Raw genomic sequence first — 26936 nt, forward strand, 5'->3', positions numbered from 1 at the left:
GTTTTGAACTGTGCATCTGATAGATTGGCTATTTCTTGGTCACTCAAAAGGATGAGTCCTGGGGGTCTGATCTGTTCTGCTGGAAACATATCTTACGTCTTTCCCCGTCTCTCCTATTATTTTACTTATTTATTTATTTTTTCTCCGGTCAGGTCGCTCTTGTTACGGCGGGGGGCGGAGCCTTAGGTGTTCACCGGTGCTGGGCGCCCCAGTCGCTAGCTTGTGACGTTATATGTGGGGGCAGGGGCGGGAGCGGGGACAGGAGGGATCAATGGCGACCCCTCCGTTCTCCTGGAGTCAGACACTTCCCTGGGCTTCTGGGCTGTGAGCTCTGCCCTGATCCCCAGTCGCTGCCCCACTGATTCCCCCAGCCGCCGCTTGTGTACTCAGGGATCACCGCTACACCGCTGCGCTCTTGCGTCCCAGATTGCTGTCGTGCTGATTCTGTGCCAAATTTCCCCCGACCTACACGCGCCTGCGACCCGCGACCCGTGGCAGCCCCGCGCCCACTCGCTCGGCTCGTAGTCCCCTACCAGTCTGGATGTACGGGTCTACTTCAACTTCTAGGCTGTCCGACTTCCATTTAGATAAATCCTCTGACAGTTCTGATATTATGACTGCAAATCATTGTTGTAAATTATTGTTGCTCTGTTCTTGGTTGTGCGAGGTACGGTGCGCCCACCTATTCCTCCATCTTGCCGCAAAAATTTTCTTATCTTGAGGGTAATAAGTGTAATTGGCAAACTTCCTTTGTCTATTACATTAATCTCAGTAATTTTTCATAGCATTTGCTTAATCTTTATCTGCAGATATTCCTTCTGTGTATTATAAACAGGAAAGAGGACTTTTGATAAACCTATCATACACTATCTTATGTCCAATTTTAAGTTGTCCTATTCGAAGAACAACTACAAGTAATGGGGAAGATGTGGGCTATTTCCTCATTCAGGAGTTGGTGAGTGGAAAGTTTATCTGAAGCAGGGCAATGTGAAGTGCTGTCCAGTAGAAACGCCACCTACTTTTCAAACCTCCTGAATACCTTTCCCAAACAGGCATGTCAACCTGGAGGCATTTCCACAGCAGTCTAACTTGTATACCCAGAGCAACAGAACAGAGAGTGCGGGATTCAGGAAGAGAACAAGGCAGCACAGATCAGCAGGTCTGCCGAGCGGCAGGTGCCTGTGTTGAAAACAACTGGGGAGCTCTGCAGCAACCCCTTTTTAGAAGTGTCCTGAAAACCAGACGTTAAGGTCCAAAGCACAAATCTCCCTTTATGGATGAAAACACTGTTAAATTACTGGGATAAACGTAATTAGTGTTGCTTATTTCCTTGTATCGTAATTTATATCAATCCTCTATTAAATCCAAGCTTCTGAGGAGAAAAAATGACAAGGATAAAAAAGTACATTTTCTCAAAGATGACTTTGTTTTAAAAAATTAATGATCAAATTAAAGTAGAGAGGTTTCGTCTGGAGACTGAGAAGGTATTTTTAGTTTCCATTAAAATTAAACAGATTGGCTGTGGGACACTGGTGGCTCCTAAAATATAATTCACGTTGTCAAATGTCCCTTCAGTAATTGACCTTTCATCCTCAAAAGAAAATCTCTTTCAGCAACTAGAGGTAAGAACATTTTCACACGGAACACAGACAAAAATCACACATGGCATTGTGGTGTTCTTTGGCGATAGAGGGGCCCCATCTTTTTTCACTATTTTTCTAGCTGAATAGACAAATGTTTTGTTATCAGAAAGTTTTTCCATTTAAGGTTGACAACAAGTTGACAAGGCAAGCCGGCCATGCTTGGGATGACAACTAGGGTTTTTTCTTGCATCAGGAAAGTTGGTGGGTGTGTTTTTCCTTGGATTCTCTGAAACCCTTTTTGTTTGTGATCTGGGAGCATACTGTGACCGTGCTGATCAAACTGGGGTGCCAGTGTAAGCTCTGTGATGGCAGAGACTGTCCAATTATTGCCACAGTCCCAATGTCTAGAATACTGTCTAGGATGATGCTCAGTAAACAATTATTGATTAAAAGAGAAGGGGATGAAGAAGGAAGGAAGGAAAAAGTGGAAGAAAGCACAGACAAAAACAAAGTCTGTGCAACCCACAAAATACCAAATAGCTCCTTTCCCCAGCTTACATGAGTCGCTATTGTTTCTTTCCCTTTAGAATTTGTCCTTGCTCTAGTCTACCCTTATTACTAAATACAGAGATACCCAGTCGCAGATCATCCCTGCGTTCTGGCAGCACTCAATCAGGGTGAACTCTGCTTCCTTGGACCCTGCCACAATCACCCAACCACAGCCCAAACCGGTGACAGGCCCTCTCTGACACCCTTTTACTGAGAGGCCTCCCTGTTCCCCATGGTGTGCATTTCTCTCACTGCAAAGAGTAATAACCCAACTTGTTTAACTGCAGGCGTGTCCGTGGTGGCTGGAGGGCATTGCCATTTTCAAATATATTATTTAATGTAAACATCATAACAAAAGCATAAATCTATATGTACAAATGATCTTAAGGCTCCTAGAGATTAATTTAATTCAGAATTACAGGTAGAAAGGGACAAAGCTGGGACTTGAACACAGGCCTTTGAATGCTTTTTACTACCTAGAATGAATAAAGATAGGAAGAAAGATACAGGCGGAAAATGTAGAAAAAGGCAAGACAATTTTTTTCTTATCCTTTTAACTGCCACTTTCATGGAGCAATATCTCCATCTTGTGACATTTTATAATGCAGGTTTTTAACTAATTAGATTTTACAATTCTGGGCAATCCTTTAGATGCAACCAAGATTTAAGAGAGTACATTTTCTTGTTATTTGTTCTTCAGACAAAATAAAATTAAGGCATTAAATTAAAAACCGTAACTATGAGAAATGTCTTTTATTATTATTAATTTTTTTGCTGAGAGATGATGTTATTCATCCTCTCACTTGAAAATAATGTCTCCTAGGATGACTAAATATCACAGAGAGTATACTGGTTGCCTCTGCATCAAGGAACTTTTGGGTACCTGAAAGATGGGGTGGGAGACTTTCCACTGAACATTCTGTTGCATTTTTAAAAAATGTAATACCATGTGAATACATTTAAAATATATTTCAATATAATGTAAAACATAAATTAAAAATTTACTTTTACTTTATCAAAAATTAGCAGAATCTGCAAGTACTACAGAGAATAAAATGAATTCTTTTTTGATTTTTCTTGTTTTTAAATTTTATTTTTGGAGAGAGGGGAAGGGAGGGAGAAAGAGAGGGAGAAAAACATCAATGCGTGGTTGCCTTTCACATGCCCCTTTTAGGGGATCTGGCCCACAACCCAGGCATGTGCCCTGACTGGGATTCGAACCAGTGACCCTTTGGTTCATAGGCCAGCACTCAATCTACTGAGCCACACCAGCCAGGGCCAACTTCTCATTCATAGTTATAATTGACCTTGATCCTTTAAATATGAGACTGTAGTGTAGTAGCAGGAAAGAAATGCAGTCAAGGAAGAAGAGCTCAATTGAGAAATGACAAGGAGTCATGTATGAGATAAAATAAACAAAGACAGACTCTTCAGGCTGGATCATGTACCTATAGAAAGGAACATATTCCTAAATAACCATATTATCTGGATTTCACAGAAACCTTTCTGAAGTCCCTTGAAAGAACATAATCGTAAATTTAAAACAAAGTAGCACTGGCATATGGAGCAAGTACTTTACTGACATACTAATGCTAAAAAACCATTTGTTGTTTATCTGAAACTCAAATTTAACTAAATACTCTATGAATTATCTGGCAACCTAACTATACATCCATTGTGGGGGAGAGCATAGACAATTCATCAATCAATTTACCAGCAGATGGCTCCCCAAAACTAGTTTAGAATAAAATAGTACACTTAAACCTAGTGAGAATCTTTATTGTGTTAAGGTTTTTGTTGTTTTGAGTACATTTGTTTGACTGATCTGGTGTGACAGGGTTAGAAGAGTGGGAATTTTTTATTTAGTAATATAAAAACATAAAGTATTCCTTCTTACCATTTTATGACTCTTCCTTAAATTTAGAATTAGAATGAAATGGAAATCATAATTAAATTTTTATCCTGTTCTCTTTTACATTTGCTCAAACATTTAAATGTTAAGTCAACATGTATAATTTCAGTGTAAACTGACATATTTTTTGCAGAGGAATTCCATACAATTATTATTTATATTGAGTACTGGGGCAGGAATCACCATAAGAACTGTAACTTTTCCTCTTGGGCACAGTCTAGTTTGCTAGGATATTCTAGCATCGAGGCATAAACTTGGTTTTGACCCCAAAATAAACACCCAATGCTCCCAATGATATTACCGTATTTTTCGGACTATACAACACACCTTTTTACCACATTTTTTGCTTCCAATTTTTTTTCTAGTTTCCTCCTCTAAAACCTAGGTGCATCTTATGGTCTGAAAAATAGATGCACCTAGGTTTTAGAAGAGGAAAATAGGAAAAAAATTTGAAGTAAAAAATGTGGTAAAATGATGTGTTTTATAGTCTGAAAAATATGGTCATCAATTGAATGTTTAAACCTGCTACACCTTTACTAACCTTTTGACAACGCTAGAATGTCTTGCTATGTTTCAGCCTATGATTTATTTTCTAAGAAAAAATTTTTAAAAAGTGTTATAGAAACAATTGTGTCTTAAAGTTTACTTTGTCTAATAATGAAATGGCCACTCAAGATCTCTTTTGATTCTAGTTTGAATGTCTATAGTTTTCTCTCCTTTCACTTTCAACCTACTTACGTCTCTGATTATAAAATATTTCTTTTATAAAAAAATAAGTAAAATATTTCTTTTGTGGCCAGCATATAACTGGACTTTTAAGTTCATTCTACTAACCTCTGCTTTTTAACTGAAGTATCCAATCCATTTACATTCACAGCAATTACAAATTAGGTAGGATTGACAGCAACCATTTTTCTGTTTGTTTTCTGCTTGTCTTACATCCTTGTTCTTTTATTTCTCCAATTCTGCCTTCTTTGGTTAAAGTGAACTTTTAAATGGACATTTTAAATAAATATTAAATAAATACTTAAATAGATCATTTAATATCTTTCTCCTATTGACTGCCAATTAGTCTCTTTAAACCTTCCTCTGCCCACTCTTTTCTTAGTAGGTCAGCATACACTTGAACGCAGTAAGGAACAAATATAAGGAGTGGAGGAACTTGCCTGGGGTCAGGCAACTAATTCATGACAACATTAGGATGAAAATCCAGGTCTTTTGATTCTACTTACTTTTATAATTCCTATTACCTACCATTGTGCCATGCTGAGTAGACCTAATTTGTCTGTGGCCTGAGAGCCTCCCAACTTCTTTCTTGCCAGTTCTGAATTTCTTATATTTTCTCCTTCTTGTTTCAGAGGAAATACTTATCCTCTAACTCTTGAATTTAAATCTCTTATCTTTTTTTTTTTTTAAGATTTTATTTATTTATTTATTTATTTAGAGAGGGAAGGGAGGGAGAAAGAGAGAAACATCAGTGTGTGGTTGCTGGGGGTTATGGCCTGCAACCCAGGAATGTACCCTGGCTGGGAATTGAACCTGGGACACTTTGGTTCCCAGCCCGCGCTCAATCCACTGAGCTACGCCAGCCAGGGCTTAAACCTCTTATCTTAATGCAGTGTTTTCTCGAGTGTGGGGCCAGGACCACTGAAGGTATGAGAGATGATTTGCAGTAGTATACAGACTTGGTGTGAATAGCATTTAACCACTCAGTGAAAAAGCTGCCTTGTTCAACTTTCTTTTGATCCTTCCGACAAGGAGAAAGTCTCATTTTCATCCCAGGGTTTAACACTTCTCTGGCACTGTCCACCTCCCTTTTAACCGAGCATCGTCGACCGGATGCCTCGAGCTTTGGCCTAGGTGTTTCTAGCTGGGATTCCACAGTATTGTTTTGGTTTTGTTGTGGTTATTTTCATTTATGGCAAATCATGCTGATTTTTCACTTATAGTTCTACCTGGTCAAAAAAAAAAGCAAAAAACAGGTGAACCTGATTTAAAGTAAAACACTGAGTAAATATATGGGTCTGGGGGGAAAATCGTGGTGCCTGAAGAACCACCTCTGGGAAGTTGCTGTGCTGGTTCCGTCTATTACAGTGATTGCCTGTTGTAGTCCTTGCCTCTCCTGGGCCACAAGAGGATGGTCAAGGGCTGGAATAAGTCTGCTGGATCCTCTTTTTTCCCTTGCATCCTAGATAACTCAAACTCTTCCTTAGTTGCTATTGTTATTTTTCACTTCTAAATCTCAGCACATTATTTCTAATGGCACCGTGTCTGAATTGCTCTGGTGTGGACTTCTGTTCCTCTCCACATGCCCCGCCCCTTAAAACTCTTCCATCCCAGTCTTCTGCAGCTTCCCCTCTGCAAGTGAATATGTCTCTTTCGGCTAATCATTCACTGATGGTCTTGTGTTGAAGAACCCGCTTACTATCATCTGTTGTTTTTCCCAAAGGGACGTTTGCATTATCACTTTACAATATCCTTTTCAAGTCGTTGGGGACAAGGTTCCACAAGGACTAGCAAGAGAACACTTGAGTAATGCTACCCTTTAGAAAGCGTAAAAACATTCCTTCACACTAACTCTCACCCAGCATCAGAGGACGATGTTCACCTACCTCGGGTGAGTTTCCTGTCTCTTGGGCATCGATGCTCCCTCCCCTCCTTTGGAGATAGGGTATTTCAGTATCGGACCACGAGTCCCCAGTGCACCTTATTCTTGAGGCCCTGAGGCCCCTCTGATAAAAAGGGTTCCTGATGTCTATTCCAATGCCCCAAAGTTCCTACTGGGGTGTAGGTTAAGTCCACAATAGAACACTAGATAACTCAATACAATAAAACAGTTTTAAAAATTGTTGCAAAAAATTGACTATACTATTTCTAAATGGCAATAATTATAAATTGTGTTCTAGTGTTTAAGAACACAAGTTAAAATTCTTTACTTTTCATATGTTTTTTACATTTCTATAACAGGCTTTAGTGGAACTGAGCAATTGTATATGCCAACTGAAGAAGTGAGCATATGTATGCTGAATACCTACTTGGCTAACATACATGAGCTACTCTGAGTCAAATGCAAGGAATATTAATTTACAAATACTTCAAATACTCTAACCCCTGGGGAAAGAGAAGCACTTCTTTAAGTTCCTTTGGCAGAAAGCTGCAGGTAACTAACTTTTAATTTTCTACACCATCTCTCATCTAATCTTCTGATCATATTACAGAGTGAGACTTAAACAAAGACTACATTTTTTACTGCTCTGCTTTCACAGCCGTTGAATCCACACACCCATCTCTATGGTTACTTTTGTACAGTGCTCACGAAGATTCAGTGAGCTCCCCTCGGGCCCTCCACAATGAGGCCATAAACCAGAAGTGAGAGGCAGGGGGGCAGGATTAGACACATGCTAAGGGTAAACAGTAACCATGAGTTCACTCACCCACAACTGTTGGCCTATGCTTTATTTGGTGGTAGACACTCTCATTAAATCCTGTTTTCAAGACAGTGAATGTCACTTGCATTGATCTATCATCAAAAAAACCAGGAAATTCCTCAAATGATATTTTGAAAGACAATAGTGTTTTAAGTTTGTAGCTAGCTTTCACCTCACACTCTCAGCAGATTGTACTGTGTACTGTGTGATAAATAATAAAATGCATCATGACCCCTAACACATCTTATATTTATAATCTTGTACACATGTGTATGTGCGTGTGAAAGAGAGTGATGTTTTACCAGCATCTGGGAATTAGAAGATATAATATAAAATAAAAATAAAAAGATATGAGAAAACCATTTTAGTGTGTGTGTTGTTCTGGTTGTGCAGGTACAGAGATAGTAGACACAAGGGGAATACAGATATATGCACAAATATTTGTAATAAAAATGGAAGGGTGCCAAAATACAAGTATATTCATTAATTTCTTGAGGATAAAGCCCCTGATAATTTCAATACATTCATTTTCTATTTCCAGGGCTGAGCATAGTGCCAGGTACACAGTAAGAATTTAATAGGTACTTGTTAAATTAATGAATGAATGCATGTACGTATGCACAAGATGTAACGGGAACACAGAAACGGCATTCTTGACATTCTAGGAATCATGGGAGTGGATCAGTTGGTGAAGGAGTCAGGGGGTAGAGCTTCGTGGCAGAGACTGCCAACTGTTCCCTAGTACCCAGTCCCCCCTTCTGTTATAGCAATAGATCCCGTGATTTTTAGCTGGGCACTTACCATCCTCCTTTACTGTTAGGTATGCCACATGACTACATTTTGACCAACGCAATGTCAGAAAAAGTGATGTGTGTACCTTTTAGGTCCCGTCCTTAAAAGGAATAGGTGTGCCTTTCCTTTCCTCTTTTGGGGAAGGTAGGGAGAAAAAATTTATGTGTGAGAGAAACATCGATTGGTTAGCTCACATGCATGCCCCAACTGGGGACCAGGCCCGCAACCCAGGCAGGAACCCTAGCTGGGAATCAAACTGCTGACCCTTCCAAACACCTGAGCCACACACGTCAGGGCTCCTTTTCCTCTTTTTCCTGTAACTACTGGCTGGAAACGGACATGCTGGTAAGCCATCTTGGACTAAGCTGACAAGGGCAAAGCCTCACATGCAGCCTGGAATAGGAGTCTGGGTGCCTGATGACTTCCTAGAGGACGACCACTATGGCAACAGGACTTAAGTGAGAAATAAACTTCTCTTTTGTTGAAGCCGGCAGTTATTTTGCAGAGACTAAATTGACATCCCGATATAAGTATCAGGAAGTCTTTTATAGAAGTGATGCTTGTACTGAGTTTCAAAGATTGGGTAGGCATTCACCAGATGGGCCAAAAGGGAAGCACTTTAACAGCCTGTGTAAAGTTATGGAAGTTTGGAGAATGGCTTTGGGGTGCCAAGCAGTGAAGCTGGAAAGGCACCCTAGAGCCAGACCACAGAGGACCCGTCTCTGTTGCTGAAAGGGTTACATTTATTTCTGACAGACAAGAAGATACTGCTCGGTAGATGTGCAGGAGAGTGAAAAGAAGAGTCGAGTCTCACAACTCACATGTAAAACAAGCCAAGATAACTAATCTGTTTTGTAGAAGGGAGAATAAAAATCCAGAGAAGGTAAAGGACTTTTCCAAGTCACAGACAGGTGGAATTAGAACCAGTACTTTTTGGAAATTATACCCGAGTTTTTCAGATGTGGTCTTTGTGCTGACTATGAAAATAACTCGGATTACCTGCCAAAACTACAAATTCCAGGGTTCCACCCCAGATCTACTTAGAATCTCTGAAGATAGGTTCCAGCAGTTTGCATTTTTAACAAGGACTTCAGGTGCTCGAAAGTTAAAAGCCACTGCACTATACCAGTCTACCTCAAAAATTTCTCTAAGTGTTTATAAATGAGTCCAGTGTATGGACTCTAGTAAAAGCCTTGCAGATGCTAGTTCAGCACACTAGCTTTCTCTGTAATTTCATACCTTCTAGGATCTAAAGATTCAAGAAGCACCTTCATAAGTCAAATTTCAAGGGGGGAAGGAGGAACTAACAATTATTGAGCACTTATAGGGGATAGGTGGAGGAGGGTATAGGGGAGATAAATGGTGATGTGTGGAGACTTGCCTTGGGGTGGTGAACATACAATACAGTGTACATATGATGTTTTGTGGAATTGTGCACCTGAAACCTGTATAATTTTGTTAACCAGTGTCATCCCAATAAATTCAATAAAAAGGAAAAAAATTATTGAGCACTTATTACTTTCCAGACACTCTTCTTGACACACATTATCTCAGTGAATCTTTACAAATATCCTCAAAGGTAAGCATTACAGGCATACCCTCTTATTCAAGGTTTCACTTTCCAAAGTTTCATTTACCGGCAGTCAACAGTGATATAACAGCAGAAAATTCGAGAAATAAACAATGCGTAAGTTTACAATCGCATGCCTTCCTAAATAGCGTGATGAAATCTGGCTCTGTCTTGGTCTGTCCCACCAGGGATGTGAATCATCCCTTTGTTCAGTGGATCCACACTGTGCACGCTCCCCGCCTGTTAGACACTCAGTAGCCATCTACGTTTTCAGACCAACTGTCATGGTATCGCAGTGCTTGAGTTTAAGTAACCCTTTTTTACTTAATAGTGACCCCAAAGTGTAAGAGTAGTAATGCTGGCAACTTAGATACACCAAAGACGTTAAATGCTTCCTTTAAGTGAAAAGGTGAACGTTTTGCATTTGATAAGGAAAGAAAAAAATTATATGCTGAGGTTGCTAAAATCTACTGCACCAGAACAAATCTTCCATCCATGAAATTGTAAAGAAGGAAAAAGAAATTCATGCCAGTTTTGCTGTCATACCCCAAACTGCAAAATTTATAGCCACATATTATATATAGTGATAGGTAATGTGACTCAATAGTATCTGTGGTTCCAGGCATTGACTGGGGTCTTGGAACATATCCCCCATGGATAAGGGAGTACTACTGTACTATCTCCACCTTCCAGATACAGAAACTGAGGCCAAGGGATGTTAAAGACTTGCCTAAGATTACACAGATGTAAATTTATCAAATGCCAAAGTCTATTCCTTCCTGTTTAACATAACAAGGGAAGGATTAGAGAACACAATTGAGAATCCCTGAGTATCCATAATAATGTTAGTGTATATATAAATTATTTATTTTCCAGATTGGGCCACTTCTACAAAGCAGGTGGACAAATATTCTGAGATTCCCAAAGAGTAGCTAGGAGGGTCTCTAGGGTTATTTAAATTAAGTATATTTAGCATGCTTTTTTGCTAAATTTAGGGCTTGCACTTGCAAGCTCTTCATATGACTCTGATCTCAGTGCAGAATTAAGAACTTCACTCAACTTGCAGACTTTGGTTTCTTTCTCTTTATGGAGAAAATGGAGACCAAGTATTCAGCAGATTTTTTTCTTTTAAATAGATATTAGCATCTATTTTATGGATTTCTTAAAAAGATTTAATGTTTTTTTCCACATAAAACTTGAAACATAATTTATCAAGTTATATCATAATTTCATGTCCAATGCTGTTTTACAAAAGGTGTTTCTAAACTAGGGAATGTGAAGTTCATACATGTGACATTTCATTGCATGACATTAATGTATTCACATTTGCACTAGTTCATTGAATTTCACCGTAAGATCAATTAGAGTGCAATAGGGCTCTAGAAAATGCAACTGGCATTAAAATTATTATACTACCAGATCTACTGAAAATTGCTGGAGAAGTTTCAAAGTGGCAATAGAAAAAACAGCAATCTTTTCCCTTCCTTTTTGGTTTTAGAACAGGCATTTTGGAGATAACAAAATAAGTTAAAAGGCCATCAATGAAGTGTTTAAAATGCACACACTCAACAATAAATTTAAATCTGTCACTTGGTTGTATTCTAGAAATCAGTATTTTTCCCACTACGTTTATGTTTTTTATTTGATGCAGGATCCGCTCAAGGGCTCTCAAAAATTAAAGTAGCCATATTAAAACCTTTTGGGGAAGTTCATATATGTTTCCAGTTGCATTCAATAGTTTGGAGGGTGAGACAAATTTGATTTTTTGTAGGTCCGTTTCAGCAACGCCTTTCTTTGCAGGCAACTTCTGGAATGGAGGATGCAGTCTTAAATTGGCAAAGATCGTTAACTTACCCTGGAAGAGTCCGTCTAACGTGTTATCTACAGTTGTTAAAAACACGGAATAAAGTAAGATTCCTTTTTTTTTTTCTTGTCTTCAGTAGTTGTACACTCATCTGTGTTATCATTTCCTGCGCCTGTGCCAAACCCCCTAAACCGGGTGTTGTCAGCGACACAAAATTCTGGCTTTCTAGGGGACCTCACGAGGCGTGTCGGTAAATACGGACCACTTCCAATTGCGCGAAGTCGAGGACCCTCAGAGCCGTGCAAGGGGCCTTGGACGTCGGGGGAGGGTGAGGGGCGGCTGACACAGGTGCCCGGAGAAGTAAGAGTAACTCGCGGATGTGGGGGCTGCACCGGCCAAATCCCGCGGGAACTGCCCTCGGGCGGCGGCCTCTCCTCCTGCCCTTAGCTGCCCGCTCTCGGTTGCTATGGAGACCTGGGTCTAGGGCTGGCAGAGGACTGCAGGCGGAGGAGGCGTACCTTCCGCGGCCTGAGCCCAACCTGCGGCTTCGCGTTCCTGGTCGCTTAGCTGCCGCGCCCGGGACGGGTGACTGCGCGAGGCCCCGGGGAGGCGCTGCGGCGCGTTCTCCTTCCGGAAACCCCGGAGGCCCCGGCCCCCTTCCCTGAACCCGGCCGGTGGGAGAACCAAACGGCCTTCGCCGGCCTCACTCGCCGCTCCGCGGTCCCGGGGCTCCCGAGGGCACTGTTCCAGACGCCGGCCTTCGGTGTTCGCAGTGCCGCATCTCCGTCCCCACAGCCCCGGGAAACATCCGCCCTCTGGGGTAAAGGAGGATTCGCGGGAGCTAGAGAAAGGGGCGTCCGTGGGGCCGTAGACGCGGCTCTTTGGGGAGCTGTGTCCCCCATCCGGGCTGGGGAGAAGTCGCCTGTCACTTGCGGGGTGGGGGTGGAGATTCCCCAGCTGTCTCCACCTCTCTTCCCTTTTGAGTGTGCCGAAGTTTCTTGGGTCTTTGTTCGGCTCGAAGTACAGGATGCTCAGGGCGGCCAGCAAACGCCACCTTTTAGTCCTTAAGCCACAACAGAGTGGGGCACCAGGTGCGGTCCCGCAGAGAGAGTGATTTACTGAGACAGCCTTGTTCTGTCCACAGAGATGATGCTTAAGGTAGAAGAAAACCCATTTCCTGGAACACCTGAGTTGTGATCGACGACAGTCAGGGGGCAAACATGTTACAGTTGAATGAACTGCAGTATTCGAACGAAAACAAAGGCGAGGAGATCTCCCAGCTCGCTTGCCTGTCACTATCAGATGACGAAGCATCCAGCGAAAAAAACTCTGGCGGTGTTCCCGAAAAAGCTGGTTATCCGGACCCCGTTTACGTGATGGCAGCGAACATTTTTCAGGGTATTCGAATCGAAAAGTCACCAGAGAAAGTCTTAATAAAGTACGGGAATAAACCCCTGCAGTTCTTGTCCGAGTCGGAGGATGAATCCTTTCAGCGCTCTTCCTACGAGCTGGCTTTCAGTGCCCTGAAGTGTGAGTAGCAGCGGCCTTGAAGGTCGTCACTGCAAGAAAACAGAGAATTTGTGGCGTGCAGCCCCGTCGGGCACACCACGTTTGGGGTTTTATGCATATGATTATCTTTGGTCAGTTGCAAATGTCAAGGAATTAGGAGAGTTCCAGTAAAACAAGCTCTTTCATGCCAAAACTGGTTTTCAGTGTAGATTTTGCCTAGCATGCTGCCCTGTCCTTGGGTAGATGTCAATCAGTCATTACATTGAGCCAGGAATCATTTCCACGAGCAGGAAGAAGAACAGTCCATTGGAGCACCCAAGTATAGTTTCCCTTTCCTTGGGATTTCTTTCTGTTCTGGGCTTACATGTTGTAATTTAGTGTATGAACTCTCACAAATATAAACTAAAAACCGGTAAGAGGGTGGGAGAGGGACAGGGTTGGAATGAGAAGGCGCAATATATTAAAAATGAACATCAAAATTAAGTCAACCCCAATTAAGATGATCCCATTCATAGTCAATAGCTTTAATTTGGGGAGCTTGTAAATTTATTCCTCCACGCTTTTGTAGAATTCTGCTTTCTAATTTTCCTCAGGGTGTGAGATGCCGTGTTTCAGACTCCCTTGGTGGTGATTATTTTTTTATATAAAAATTTTTATTTTTATTTATTTATTTTTTTTTTAGGGAGGGAAGGGAGGGAGATAGAGAGAGAGAGAGAGAAACATCAATGTGCGGATGCTGGGGGTTATGGCCTGCAACCCAGGAATGTACCCTGGCTGGGAATCGAACCTGGGACACTTTGGTTCCCAGCCCATGCTCAATCCACTGAGCTATGCCAGCCAGGGGCTTGGTGGTGATTATTAACTTCTGAGTGCAGAGCTGATCCCAGGACAGCGAAATAGCGTTCACATGAGAGCGAGAGCAAGCAGTCAAAGGGCCTGGAGACATTTGTTTTTTTGTACTACCTGTGAACTTTAATGTAATATAGTACTGTATATTATAATATAATATAAACTATGAAGTTGATATTGGCTTGTAAGCGGATTGGCTAGTAAACTGACTGAATACAGTTATAAAAAGTTCCAGAAATGTTTGGAGTACTAGCAGCATGATTGAAATGATAACCGTATGACTTCCTAAAGAGACAACTTGAAAGAGAAAACCTCATTTGCGTATATGTTTTTAGTATATTTTCCTTCCTGGGCCTTGCATGTCCTTGCACATGGACAGTTAATAATTGTTTAGTGGAGTTAAAATATCTCATTAATTTCTTAGACATGATTATATATTTTCAGTTGCCAAGATGATGTCGTTAAAATCTGAAGCCAGGAATTTGTGAACACAGAGAAAAATTTCTTTGATGTTAAAAGGCAACTTGCCTCTAGTTTTCATTTTCTTTTCTCTTGCTTGTGATTTTTTTCTTTTAAAATCTGTCTTAACCATTTTTCCTCCTCCGATTTAATCTTAAAGACTAACCAGTGAGTCAAATGAACATTTTTACATCTCTCCTTGCAAGAATGAAATGCAGATTGGGCATCTATATTGATTAGTTGGTATTTAATATTAATGCCAAAATTCTATTGTAGACCATTTATTTTCATCATTGAATATTGAGTCTTACCTTAGAAAACAATACTAAAAGTCTGAAATTGTCTTATGTAAAATTCTGCACAAATTAGATGGTCCTGCTCTGGTGATGTGTGTCATAGATTATCTTTTTCTTTCTCTCGATCTTTATTTCATGAAAAGGTCTTGTTACTATTTGATGTTTTGTAATGACTCAAAAAATTCCATTCAGATAAATTAGTGTCATAGGCCTTTACAAACCTGCTTTTGCTCTAAAGGTTGGTTTTTTTTAATAAGTTCAGATTCTAAGTAGTATGGCTTTGGATGTTTACTTGGTACAAATATTGTTTTCTTCTTCTTATAATAATAATATATTATTATTATTATTATCTGAATAATTTCTGAATGTTCCAGTGGAATAAACCCAGAATTCCTAAATTCAGTGGGTTTCCAAGATAAGAGCCTGATATTTTGCTGTAAAACATTGGAGGCTCTTGTTGTTTCACATTTATCTTCTGCATCATTAGTACTTTCACATGTTATTTTGTAAGCTTCTATTTGGTTTATATAGTATAGATTCAGGGAATCACAGTAACAGGAAAGCAAACTCAGAATTTCTTTCCTAAGGTTTTATAGGAGCAGGAAAGCTAAAAAGGTTAATGTACAAGCTAAAGAGAACTTGCTTAAATGGTCCCTTTTCTGGTGAATTTATGAATAGGTAATCAGATCATCTTACCTATTTTTTTTTAATTTTGAGGAAGTACAGGAGAGGAATAAAATGTCAGAAAATCCCTTAATAAAAGAAATGTTAAGTATATTTCTTTGGTTGGGTTTTATGTTTTCCAGTTTTATTGTTTGCTCCTTTGATGATGTCCCTCTTTGTGTATAAGCTCTGTCAAAGCAGAGAGTGTATTTATCTGATTAACCTTTAAAAAAAAGATTTGATTTACTTATTTTTAGAGAGAGGAGAAGGGAGGGAGAGGGGGAGAGAAACATCCATGTGTGGTTGCCTCTTGGGCACCCCCTACTGAGCACCTGCCTGGCAACCCAGGCATGTGCCCTTACTGGGAATCGAACCAGCAACCGTTTGATGTGCAGACCAGCACTCAATCCACTGAACCACAGCAGCTAGGGCTGGTTAACCTTTTAAAGGTTTAAAGAGCTCAGTATGTTTTTTGAAATGAAGACAGTCACTACTTCTGCTTTACTAAATAGGCCCAAGATCACTTTTCTGCTAAAGCAGGTAATGAGGAGTAGCCTATATGTATTAACTTTGACATCTGTCACAGAAGCAGAGTACTGGCAGCTAATGTGTTTTTTCAAAGAATCTCTGGATGTTTCAAGGAATATTAAATATTTTAAAAGAAGAAAATCTGGCAAAATGATTTCTTAAAAATATTTTTTTAAAGAAAGAAAGAGAACTTGAGGAAAGATATGTCTCTGGAATTGTTGATCCTATTGGTGGCTTAATTCTTCTTCCAACCTTTCTAGGTATATAGTAGTTGGTAAATTTTCAGGACCAGGAACTGACTGTGGCATTCATGTGGTCATTTCAGAATCATCTAACCTGTCAGTGAAGAACTCTGTAAATGCTTAATGTATGGTTTGAGAATTAGTAGTTGTTAGTTGGGGGTCCCAAGTCCAACCTCAGGGTCAGTGATTTCACCGGAAGGATTTATAGAACTCAGCTAAGCTGTTATGTTCATGGTTACAGTTTATTAACATGAAAGGTTAGAAATTAAAATCAGCAGCAGAGAAAAGGTACATATGGCAGAGCCCAGGAGAGACCCCGTTCAAGCTTAGTATTTTCCCTTCCCAGAGGAGTCTTGTGGATGGTCTTAATCCTCCTAGCAACATGGTATGACAGTGCTAATGTAGTGTTGGCAACTGGGGAAGCTCGCCTAAGCCTTGCTGTCCGGGGTTTTCACTGGGGGTCAGACATGTACACATGGAATGCCCTGCCACTGACTTTTCTCAATCTCTTTTCCAAAAGTCAAGCTCATACTGTGTTGCCCAAGGACCCAGGTAAAAAAGACGCTTTTATCAGGCAAGATATTCCAAGGGCTTGTAGAGATTATCTTCCAGGAGCCAGCCAAGGACCAAACCATTCTTTGGAATGTGCAGGGTTTGGCCCCCAGGCCTTCTGAGTTTATTCTTGATTGCACAGTGACTCAGAAAAATGATCTAGATTCTAGGTTAATGACCTCTTAAACGCTCTGGTTGTTACCTAACAGGTTAAAGCAATTCTCTTGAGTGACAATACATTATATTTGCATGGCTCTTTGTGATTCACAAAACAATTTATATCATTTGATATACCAGTCCTTTGAGATGAAAGATCTCATTTTTCAGATGAAAAAACTGAGGGAAGCCCAGGAAGAGATTAAATGATGTGCCTAAGTAATCAAGCAGGAAGAAGGACAAAAAAAACGTTTCATTTGGTTGAAAGGGTGGTAGAATATCAACCCCATATCCAATCCTGGCTTTTTATGATTCCACGTTGTTTATTTTAACTGTATAATGATTTTCTGTTTGGTGATACCAGCTTTTCCCTGTATGTACTTCTCTCAAATATTATTTCAAAAACATTAGTGGCTCTTCTTTCTCATTTTGCCCCAGAGACTTAATTTTGTAGTTTTCCTCCTTCCATGCATGTAAAAACCCATCTACCTATATTGTATAATTATAGGAGGCTTGACATTCTTGAAGTGAAGATTTTAGAGGTCCCTCATATGAAAGAAACTATGAACACGATAAAAAACAGAGAGGGAGAACCTAGGGGAGAGTCAAAAGAAGAATCATCTTCTATCTTTTTTTCCAGAATGGGAGGGATAACTAGATGGACTATGAGTTTTAGGGGGTCCAATAGATAGCACTGTTCTTTTATGCTTCACTTTGGAACCAGCTGAGAGAGAGGAACAAGATATTTTGTGGATATGGCTTTAGATCTCCAGTCAAGTGGATTGCAAATATTTCACTCCTGAATTAGAGACTTCCCATCTAATGCTGCACAGCTGAAGACGTGCAGAGATTCCCTCCACCCCGACTCATGAAAGGTATAGCACGTGGCAAAGAGCAGCCTGGCATTCATGCACACCTTCTGCAGACGAGCTGGGAGAGGGGTGGAGTGGATGGGAGAGGAAGAGGGAAGGAGAGAGGGATGGAAGAATGGGAGAGAGATATTCCAGTTCCTTCTTCCAACTTCACCAGTCAAATAAATTCGATTTTTCTTTCCTAAGGAGTGGTGAGCAAGGGATAGGGAGAGTGTCCAGAATGTATCTAAGGAAGGCCTTCCACTCTGAAAACAGGAGGAGTGGGGATTAAGAGCTTCCTTCAACAGAGAGAAGAGGCTTTCATTAGTGGGAGGCAGGGATAATTGGAACTAATGTGCTGAAATAGGAGAGGCAAGGTTTGCAATTTTCAAGTAGGTCCTCATGACCCAAATCAGGCATTAGCAGTGTGTTTTATTTAGCCACTCTGGTTGGTCATAAGAGTAAGATGAGAGAAGGTAGTGTGACGTTGTGGTGAAGATTGTGCACTTTGATGCGGGATTGGGTTTGAGTCCCTGATCTGTCACTTGCTGTATGACTATGAACATCTTAACCATTCTGTGTCGTTTTTGCTAATCTAGAAATGGATTAACGATGACCTAGTTCATAGGGTTGTTATGAAAGTTAAATGAATTAGCATGTGGAAAACACTTAGAACAATGTATAGCATAGAAGGCACTATCTAAAATATACAGCTCTTACTAATGTGAACATTACTATGTGAGAATGTTATGTAAATTGTAGATATACAAAGGTAGTACATTCTGCACAACATCAAAGGCAGCCCAAAGACAATATCAGTTTTGACAGGAGCCCTAGCGGGGAGAAATGCAACGTTGGCAAAATTGTGTTGTCTTCTTTTTGTTCATTCTGCCTCTCCTATTTCTTAGGAGTCCAGCAGCACCTCCATTGCTCAAAGTTGTACAGCCTGTGCAGGTCTGCCACCTTAGAAGCCCTTCATTCTTTCGATGACCATATTTTCTATGACAAAAATTGAGACTCATGCTGAGAAACTATGAAGTAGATAGGGACTAGTTTGCAAGTATTAAGGCTGTGAAACTCTAAGCTTCATTTTTCTTATATGTGAAATGGGGATATGGATAATGGTTCCCAAAGGATTTCCTGTGAAAATTGTGTTCCCAAGTTAGTTGCTTCTTTTTCCTTTTCCCATCCCCCAAATGAAAACTGAAATTCAGTGTGTACTGTGCAAATAGTAGATTACCCGTAAACATTGAATTGAAGCTAGCTTAGCTCTCTGTTCAATTTACTAAAGTATTTGTTATAAGATGTATATGTGGTTTAAGTAGTTATAACAAAAGGGGCACTGGTACCCTGCATAGATTTTTGAATATGTTCCCTTCATTCCACTTAATATTTTGCCATCATCTCTCTGCCTGGCATACTCTCTCTTCATAGATCTTTATGTGGCTAGTTGTAATTTGGGGCTTAGACCTTTTCACATTTTATCAACGTCTTGACAAGTGAGTTCTACCAACTATTTAAGAAATAATACCAATTTAACATAAACTGTTCAAAAGAACAGAGGAAGAAGGAAATCTTCCCACTCATAAGGCCAGCGTAACCCTGATACCAACGTTGACAAGAATATCACAAGAAGTTAGAGACCATTCCTTATGCACATAAACATAGAAGAAAAGTCACAACTCAAATATTAGCAAATTGAATACAGCAATACATAAAAAGATAAGGCATTATGAATGAGATCTTCTTTAATGTTTTTCGAAAGACATGTTAAAGGTTGGAATTTCTTTCTTACTACTTTGACTACTCAGATGATGCACCTTTGGCTAAGGCCCCATGTGGTGCCTGGGCCACTAGGGTCCAGCTTAATAAAGATTGGAAATATTAAGTCATGTCATCATAATTTAAATCTTTATCAAAAATCAAGATATGTTTTAGATATTATAACATTGTATGAAGTATATTTTGATTCCAAAGTTTTTGTTTTCAGCTTTGGTATATACAGTAACAGACATTTTCCTTATCTTACAGATCAAGATATTTTGGAAACTATATTAATAGATAGCTGTATCATTCCAAGTACTACAATAGTAAGTAAATGACTTTTATATAATTAGCTGTGTCTATGATTGTTATTTGGAAAGTACTAAAAAGCCTTCAGGTTTAAGTCATAACTGGTTTGCTGAATGCTGACACCTCTTCAAAGTGTATACTTAACTCTTTTCTACTTCCAGTGCTTCTAATACTGACCCTAGTCCTTTCATGTTGATGAATATACCAAAAATTGTCTTCTTTGGAAAGATTTATTTTTTACTAAACTTTTTTTTTATTTTGAAGTCTTTATCTCCCAGTCCAACCAGACTATGTAAAAATACTCATATTCCTGTTCTCTTATGAAAAAGAATGGAATGGAAAATATTGCTATTAGAGATTGTTTATATACTTTCATTCGTGTGTTTCCCTTTTGTAGCCAGATCATTTGAACAGTCTAATTATCGTGATGCTGTATGATTTCCAAGAGAGAAAATTTCAAGCTCGTCTCCTTTCTGATCATGAAGAGTCCATAGCAGAAGTTCAAGAAGTAGAGAACCTTCTTAATAGGTAATTGTAAAAGTGAAAAGGATGTTTTATATGGAATCATTATTAGTATTTTCATTGGCAGAACTCTATAAAGTATAATATATAGATAAGTGTTAAAATTTATAGAGAAAAAAAATTAAAGTTGTTAAGTTTTCTAAGTTCCTTTAAAAACAGTCTTCAATGGGTTAAATATTCTGTTTAAAATCAAGTTGTTTTTGAAAGCTTGAACTGTAAGATCCAACTTGTATTTGGAAAATCATGAAAAATTAGTAATAATTTTTGTACATGCATAAATTAAACTTCATTTGAGATAGCTATTATTTATTTTCTTAGCTTTGTTTATATTTCTTTTTGAAAAATTGAATATATCAAATGAGAATTCCAATAGTAGATCAGAATCCACTGCTTTGACAAATTGAAAAAAAGAATTTTTTACTTAGTTAAGAACAAACATGTTTTAATTTCGTTTTCTTTTTATTCTAAATATTAACAGAAGCCTACTATGTAGGTAATAAAGTTAACCAGTTAAATTAATTTATGTAAAATACTTAGATTAGATTCAGAATATAGTAAATGGTCAATAAATGTTAAGTGCTACTGTTGTTAGGGCTTTTATTATTATGCTGTTGAACCTTAATAGAAAGCACATAACAACAACCACAATCTTGCAGGAAGATTGTTACCTAAAGAATGATTTGAAAAGTTGGCAGTAAGATATCTAATTTTATATTGTTATGGAACGTTCAAGCAGTTTCATTTAAATCATTGAAGACTGAGACCAGAAGACTCAGGTAATGGAGTAATATTAATGGATTAACATGTATTGAGCACTTAATATGTATCAATTACTCTTTTTTTATCTTAAACTTCTATGCATTTGCATTTATTTATGGGTTGCGCTTTTGATTAAGTCTACATTCAGTCACTCTTATAAGAAGCTCTTTACATAACTACCTTATGTGGTAGACACTGTTACCAACACTTACTATTACTCATGGGAAAATGGAGGCACAGACAGGTGAAAGGAACCTATCTAATGTCGTGGAGCTAGAGAGGGGAGTAGCCAGAGACTCAGTTTCAGGAAGTCTGATTCTGTATGTCCGCTTTTTGTCCACTGCCACTCCTTACACTCAGGATAGTGAGGTTTGGCAGAAGTACTCTGGAAGATTACAGATATGACACAGTCCTGTCTCCTGTCACTTGTAGCCCTGAGAAATTGTGGGATGAAGATTTAAGCTTAGGAATTACATAACTACTGGTAACACATAAAAAGAAAGCTCTGACTATTTGTACAGTTGGGTCTATGAGATCGAGAAAAATGATGGGGTCTTGAGGGTCATACTAACCAATTCTTGGGTTTTTCCCCTGTCATTTGGAACTTTGGGGCGTGGGATAATCAGAACTGGGAAGGGCTTGATACAGTTTCATGAAAGTTCCTTAATCTTTTCAAGACTACACCATTGCCACTGTGAGGTCACACAGCTAGTAAGTGGCAGAACCTGAACTTCAGATTCGCCTGACTGTGACTCCTGCACTTCTGTCACTACATCAGGTCTGTCTCTCAGCCGGCGGTCGGTGCAAGTCCTGAGGTGACAGCTGTGCCAGGGCAGCGACACCGGAAAAGAGGACGGAGGATGGTTGGATTTCTGTTTTCAAATATGGCAGACTTGTGCTGTAGACTACAAAAATTTGGAATAGAATTACAAAAGGACTTGTTAAAATCTGGAATATAAGTTGTTAATGTTTCTAGTAGAAAATTGATAGTCTTGTCTTCAAGGCAGTTATCACCAAAAATGGTTTTTCTATCTCTAGTTTTAAGACAAAATTGGCTGCAGCATTGGCAAGATGTCGAATCAAACACGATGCCCTTTCAATTGACCACATTCTCCCAGAAACAGTTCGGAACCAGGAACTGAGGGCCTCCACCTTGCCACTGTATGCTTGGATAAATACGTGTAAAATCAGGTAACAGTTTAATCCGATTCTTCATTCATATTTCCAGTTGCTAACCTTTTAAAATAATGTGATAAGAAATATTACCTTTTTCATGGGTGGGGCACGTCCAGGGGAGTAATCAGAGAATCATAGTTTAGTCCAGAATCTTACCACGAAATTACCAAGATAACTACACAAATATGTTAACTTTCCTGTCTCTATCTTTTAACTTATTGTTGCCTAAAATTATAAGTTCCATTAGCTGCAGTATATGCAGTGGTAAATTTTTACCATAGGAAAAGATGCCAATGTTAAGTACATTTTTAATGTATTGTATTTGTGTCACAACCTGATGTTGTATGTTTACAGCCCTGAAGAAGTTTATCACAGTTTGAGGAAAAAAGGCTACAATAAAGTGAAATGTGTGTTGCACATGGGTGGCAAAGTCTTTGCTGTGGACCAGCATTGCTATGATGTCTTAATTTTTCCATCTCATCTTAAAAGTGATCTTCTAAATATAGATCTTTTCAAAGATTATAAACTAATATTCCAGGTAAATTAACATTTATAGTCATTATTATTCCCAATAATCCTACTTACCCAAAGAATCCCTCCACTTAAAACCTAACAAACAGATTATATACATATTTTTATAGATTATCAGGGAGGTTTAAAAGGTCTAATTTTCACCTTGAATAAAACGAATACCCCTACAATCGGTATTCCTATTATACTTTAGCATCTTTGTCCTGTGTGAATTTGTGAAGAACATACTCTTCCCCAGACTTCATAGATGGGGAGACTTGTATCGCTAAGAGCTATATTTTTCTCTCCCAAGGGAAGATTCAAGAGAAGGCACAGTGATACATTTTCTTTCCTACAATTCTGCTGAAGATGCTAGTGCCATCCTGATTTGAAATTCTAATGTGTAATACTTTCCCATCATCTCTTAATATAGTTTTACAGCTTTGATTTGTAAGAGGGGTATAATGTCTGTCAATACAGGAAGAGAATATAAGATGATATAAGGTTTCAATAAAATGAAAAAAGGTTCAAAAAATTAAGCTGAATTAATTTTCATGTCCTTAGATTCCAATACTTACCTCAGATTCACCTTGGTCTTCTAAGGTTTACCCCTTCACTGCACCCATATTCTCGGGACGAATCGTCTGACCTCCTATTAGAGCGGCACTCTATCGAATGCCAGTCTGTCTAGCCCCCTTTTATATGCTTGTCAACCATCTTTTCATCTCTGGGAGCCAGCAGCAATTTAGATCACAGTGTAATGGGGACGAGAGAATGGCAGCCACCGAGGAGTGTGTTTTGTGAGTGGATGGGAACGGGAGCTAAGGCAGGACATCACTAACCTATTAATCACTTACTGGGGATTTTGACATCGTCTCATCACTGTATCAAAATTAAATGGTAAAAGTCATAATTTAAACTAAACAAAGGTCATTGTTTTAAATCAATTTATATTAAGTTACCTTTGTTAACTTTGTATTTTAACATACAAGATGTTTTAAAATAAAATGGGTTAGGTATCTCTTCAAGATTCCTACCAAGTACTTTTCATGCTTCTAGTTAAACCCTTCGAAATTCTAATCGCACCATTATCTTGCAGGACAAATCTCGAAGTCTTGCTGTGCATTCTGTAAAGGCGTTTTTAAATATGGATGATGATGTCTTGATGGTCAATACAGGTTCGTGGTACACAGTTGCCCATATGTCCATCTTAACAAATAATAATTGCACAAAAATATTTGTGTGTGGAGTACAACCACAAACCAAGCATCCTGACCTGAAGAACCTTTTCACACAAATGGGATGTGAAAGTAAGTACCAATATTTATTTGTTTGGTAATTAATGTTCTATAAGATTTAGAAATATTAAAAATGGTTGTGTTATTTTTAATGTAAAAACTCTATAAATGAACTATACTCTTAAGATCCTCACTAACTCATATCAGTCTGTTCTTATTGCTTAATATTGGTTAAACAACTATAGTTTAAATTGATGAACATATTGGCACTTTGGTATATTGCTTGCCATTTGGCCACTATATAAGTTTATGTTCAAACAATGATTGGGTAAAATGAGTGGCAGAAATGGTCATCCTTTAATACACAAGAGCACGATCATAGGATTGCTTAAGGGACAAAGAGAATATCTAGGACTGGAAGCTGTGTCCTCTTAGGCTTCTTATTTTTAGAAAGTTTTTCATTGGATCATGCTGAGACTAAAGATAATAGTATAGGTTCAGTGAGGCTGAAAACTAAAAAACAACAACAAAACAAACTTTTGACAGATTCACAGAGCTATTCACAGGGAGAAAAAAAGGTAGAATTCAGGGCTGACCCCGAAAGACTGGTAAATACCCAGGATTTCATTTGGGGCACAGAAGAAGTGTACCCTGGGTAGTGATTTGTTCCCCAATGACCTGAAGCCCGCACGCCAGTCATCTCAGTTAGCACTTGGGTTAAAGAGATCTGGGATTGCTAGTGCTCAGGCTGAGCTGCCTATCAGAAGCAAAAGTAAATTCTCCCTGGAAGAAAGTAACGTCATCCTAGGTCTCATTTTATCTCCTAAGCTTTTTCAAATGCAATGTATGGCACTCAATTGAAAAAAACTGACCAGACAAACAGGAAGAAAAGATATGGCTGAATTAAAGATAAAAACACTATAATAGAAACAAGCCCACGTAATGTCCAAATACTGGAGATATCAGATGTGGTCTTTAAAATGTCTACAATTAATATGCTGATAAAACTAAATGACAAGTTGTACGATTTCAGCAGAAGATTGGAAACAATAATGTTCAAAAAACATCAAAAGACAATTCTAGAACAAAAAAAATACAATATGTAAACTTAGGAAATTGATAGATTTAATAGATTAGGCAGAAGTAAAGAAAGAATAAGTGAACTGGTAAAGCCAGAAGAAAATCCCCAGACTGAAGCATAGGAAGACAAAAGCGTGGACACTATAGAAGAGATCATAAAATACACACGAGACTCCGTGGTCCAGTGATGTCATACAAGTTGTGATTGGGAACCCAGAGAGGAGAGGAAGTGGGGAGAAACGGTATTTGAAATTCAGGCTGGGAATTTTTCAAAATGGATGAAATAAGTGAAGCCATAGATTTACGAAGCCCTGTGAATTCCAGTAAGAATAAATACACAGAGTGCATCGTAGCGTACTGCTGAAAGCCAAAGACAAAGGGCAGTCAGTGTTCAGAGCAACCAGGGAGATGCTGCATGCTACTCTTAATGGAATAACAGTAAAACTGAAAAACTAACTTTTCAGTAGAAACAACTGAAGTCAGAAGACTATTAAATGATATCTACATAGTGCTGAAAGAAACTGCAGGCTAGATTTTTATACTCGGCAGAAATGTCCTTTAAAATAAAATGAAATAAAGACATTTTTAGATAAATGAAATCTGAGAGTTTGTCACCAGCAAACCCTACAAAGAATATACTAAAGATATTGTTTATACAGAAGGAATATTATCTCATATAGAAAGTTGTAGCATCTGCTAGAAGAAATGAACAATGGAAAAGGCAAGTATGCAGGTAAATCTAAATATAGTCTAATGTCTTGTAAGATCATAAACTAATGTGTGGGGTTAGAAATATGTACGTTACATGTAATTAAAATAAATTAGAACAATGGCACATAGAAAGAAATGGAATTAATGTCCATTGCCTTGTTCATGAAATGGTAAAAGTAGTAAATTATTAAATCAGTGATGTGTGCAATCAATAAACACATAATAAAAGAATGTATATCTCCTAGCTGAGAGGGAGAGGGAAATGGAATAGGGAATTGGAATACCATATAACATGTACATGTATATGTGTTATATGTTATATATATTGTGATGTGTGTGTGTGTTATATGCTAAAACCACCCAATGAGGAAGGAACAACAAATGGTGCTGGGATAAGTGGATGGCCACTGGCAAAAGAACAAAGCTGGACTCCTACCTCAAACATATACAGCCCTGACTGGTGTGGCTCAGGTGGTTGGGCATCATCCCGCAAAACAAAGTCACAGGTTCTATTTCTGGTCAGGGCACATGCCTGGGTTGCAGGCTTAGTGCTGGTCAGGGTGAGTACGAGAGGCAACCAATGAATGTTTCTCTCTCATGTCATTGGTTTCCATCTCTTCCTCCCTCCCTTTCCCTCTCTCTAAAAATAAATAAATAAAATCTTTAAAAAATGCTGTGGCTGGTGTGGCTCAGTGGATTGAGTGCCAGCCTGCAAACGATTCCCAGTCAGGGCACATGCCTGGGTTGCAGGCCAGGTCCCCAGTAGGGGGCGCTTGAGAGGCAACCACACATTAATGTTTCTCTCCCTCTCTTTCTCTTTCACTTCCTTTCTCTTTAAAAATAAATAATTATAATGTTTAAAAAAACACATACACAAAAATTAACTCAAAATGTATTAAAGACCAAGGTGTAAGAGGTAAAACTATAAGGCTCCTAGAAGAAAATGCACAGGTATATCTTTGTTATCTTGGATTTAACAGTGGTTGTCTAGATATAACAACAAAAGCACAGCAACAAAAGAAAAAAAGATAAATTGGATTTTATACAAATTTAAAACTTTTGTTCTGCACTGGTCACTATCAAGAAGGTGAAAAAGACAGCCCACAGAATGGTAGTAAATATTT

At 38.8% G+C, this 26936-nt stretch overlaps 1 protein-coding gene across 3 annotated transcripts in view; it reads left to right on the top strand.

The window, feature by feature from the left end:
- The first annotated feature begins 12058 nt into the window (after positions 1–12058).
- Positions 12059–26936, top strand: part of NSUN7 (NOP2/Sun RNA methyltransferase family member 7) — a 34679-nt gene continuing 19801 nt past the window's right edge. Inside the window, exons 1-7 of one of the 3 annotated variants that reach the window (XM_036020020.1) lie at positions 12059–12196; positions 12783–13168; positions 19775–19833; positions 20214–20344; positions 22136–22288; positions 22628–22811; positions 23883–24093. In XM_036020020.1, the coding sequence (XP_035875913.1) occupies positions 12859–13168; positions 19775–19833; positions 20214–20344; positions 22136–22288; positions 22628–22811; positions 23883–24093 (1048 nt within the window). In that variant the 5' untranslated portion in view covers positions 12059–12196; positions 12783–12858. Of the gene's footprint in view, positions 12459–12782; positions 13169–18651; positions 18698–19774; positions 19834–20213; positions 20345–22135; positions 22289–22627; positions 22812–23882; positions 24094–26936 lie in introns of those variants that run through there. The other 2 variants (XM_028506083.2, XM_036020024.1) reach the window with 2 other exon arrangements.

This window comes from Phyllostomus discolor, chromosome 1 (genome assembly GCF_004126475.2).
Source record: "Phyllostomus discolor isolate MPI-MPIP mPhyDis1 chromosome 1, mPhyDis1.pri.v3, whole genome shotgun sequence".
Taxonomy (NCBI): domain Eukaryota; kingdom Metazoa; phylum Chordata; class Mammalia; order Chiroptera; family Phyllostomidae; genus Phyllostomus; species Phyllostomus discolor.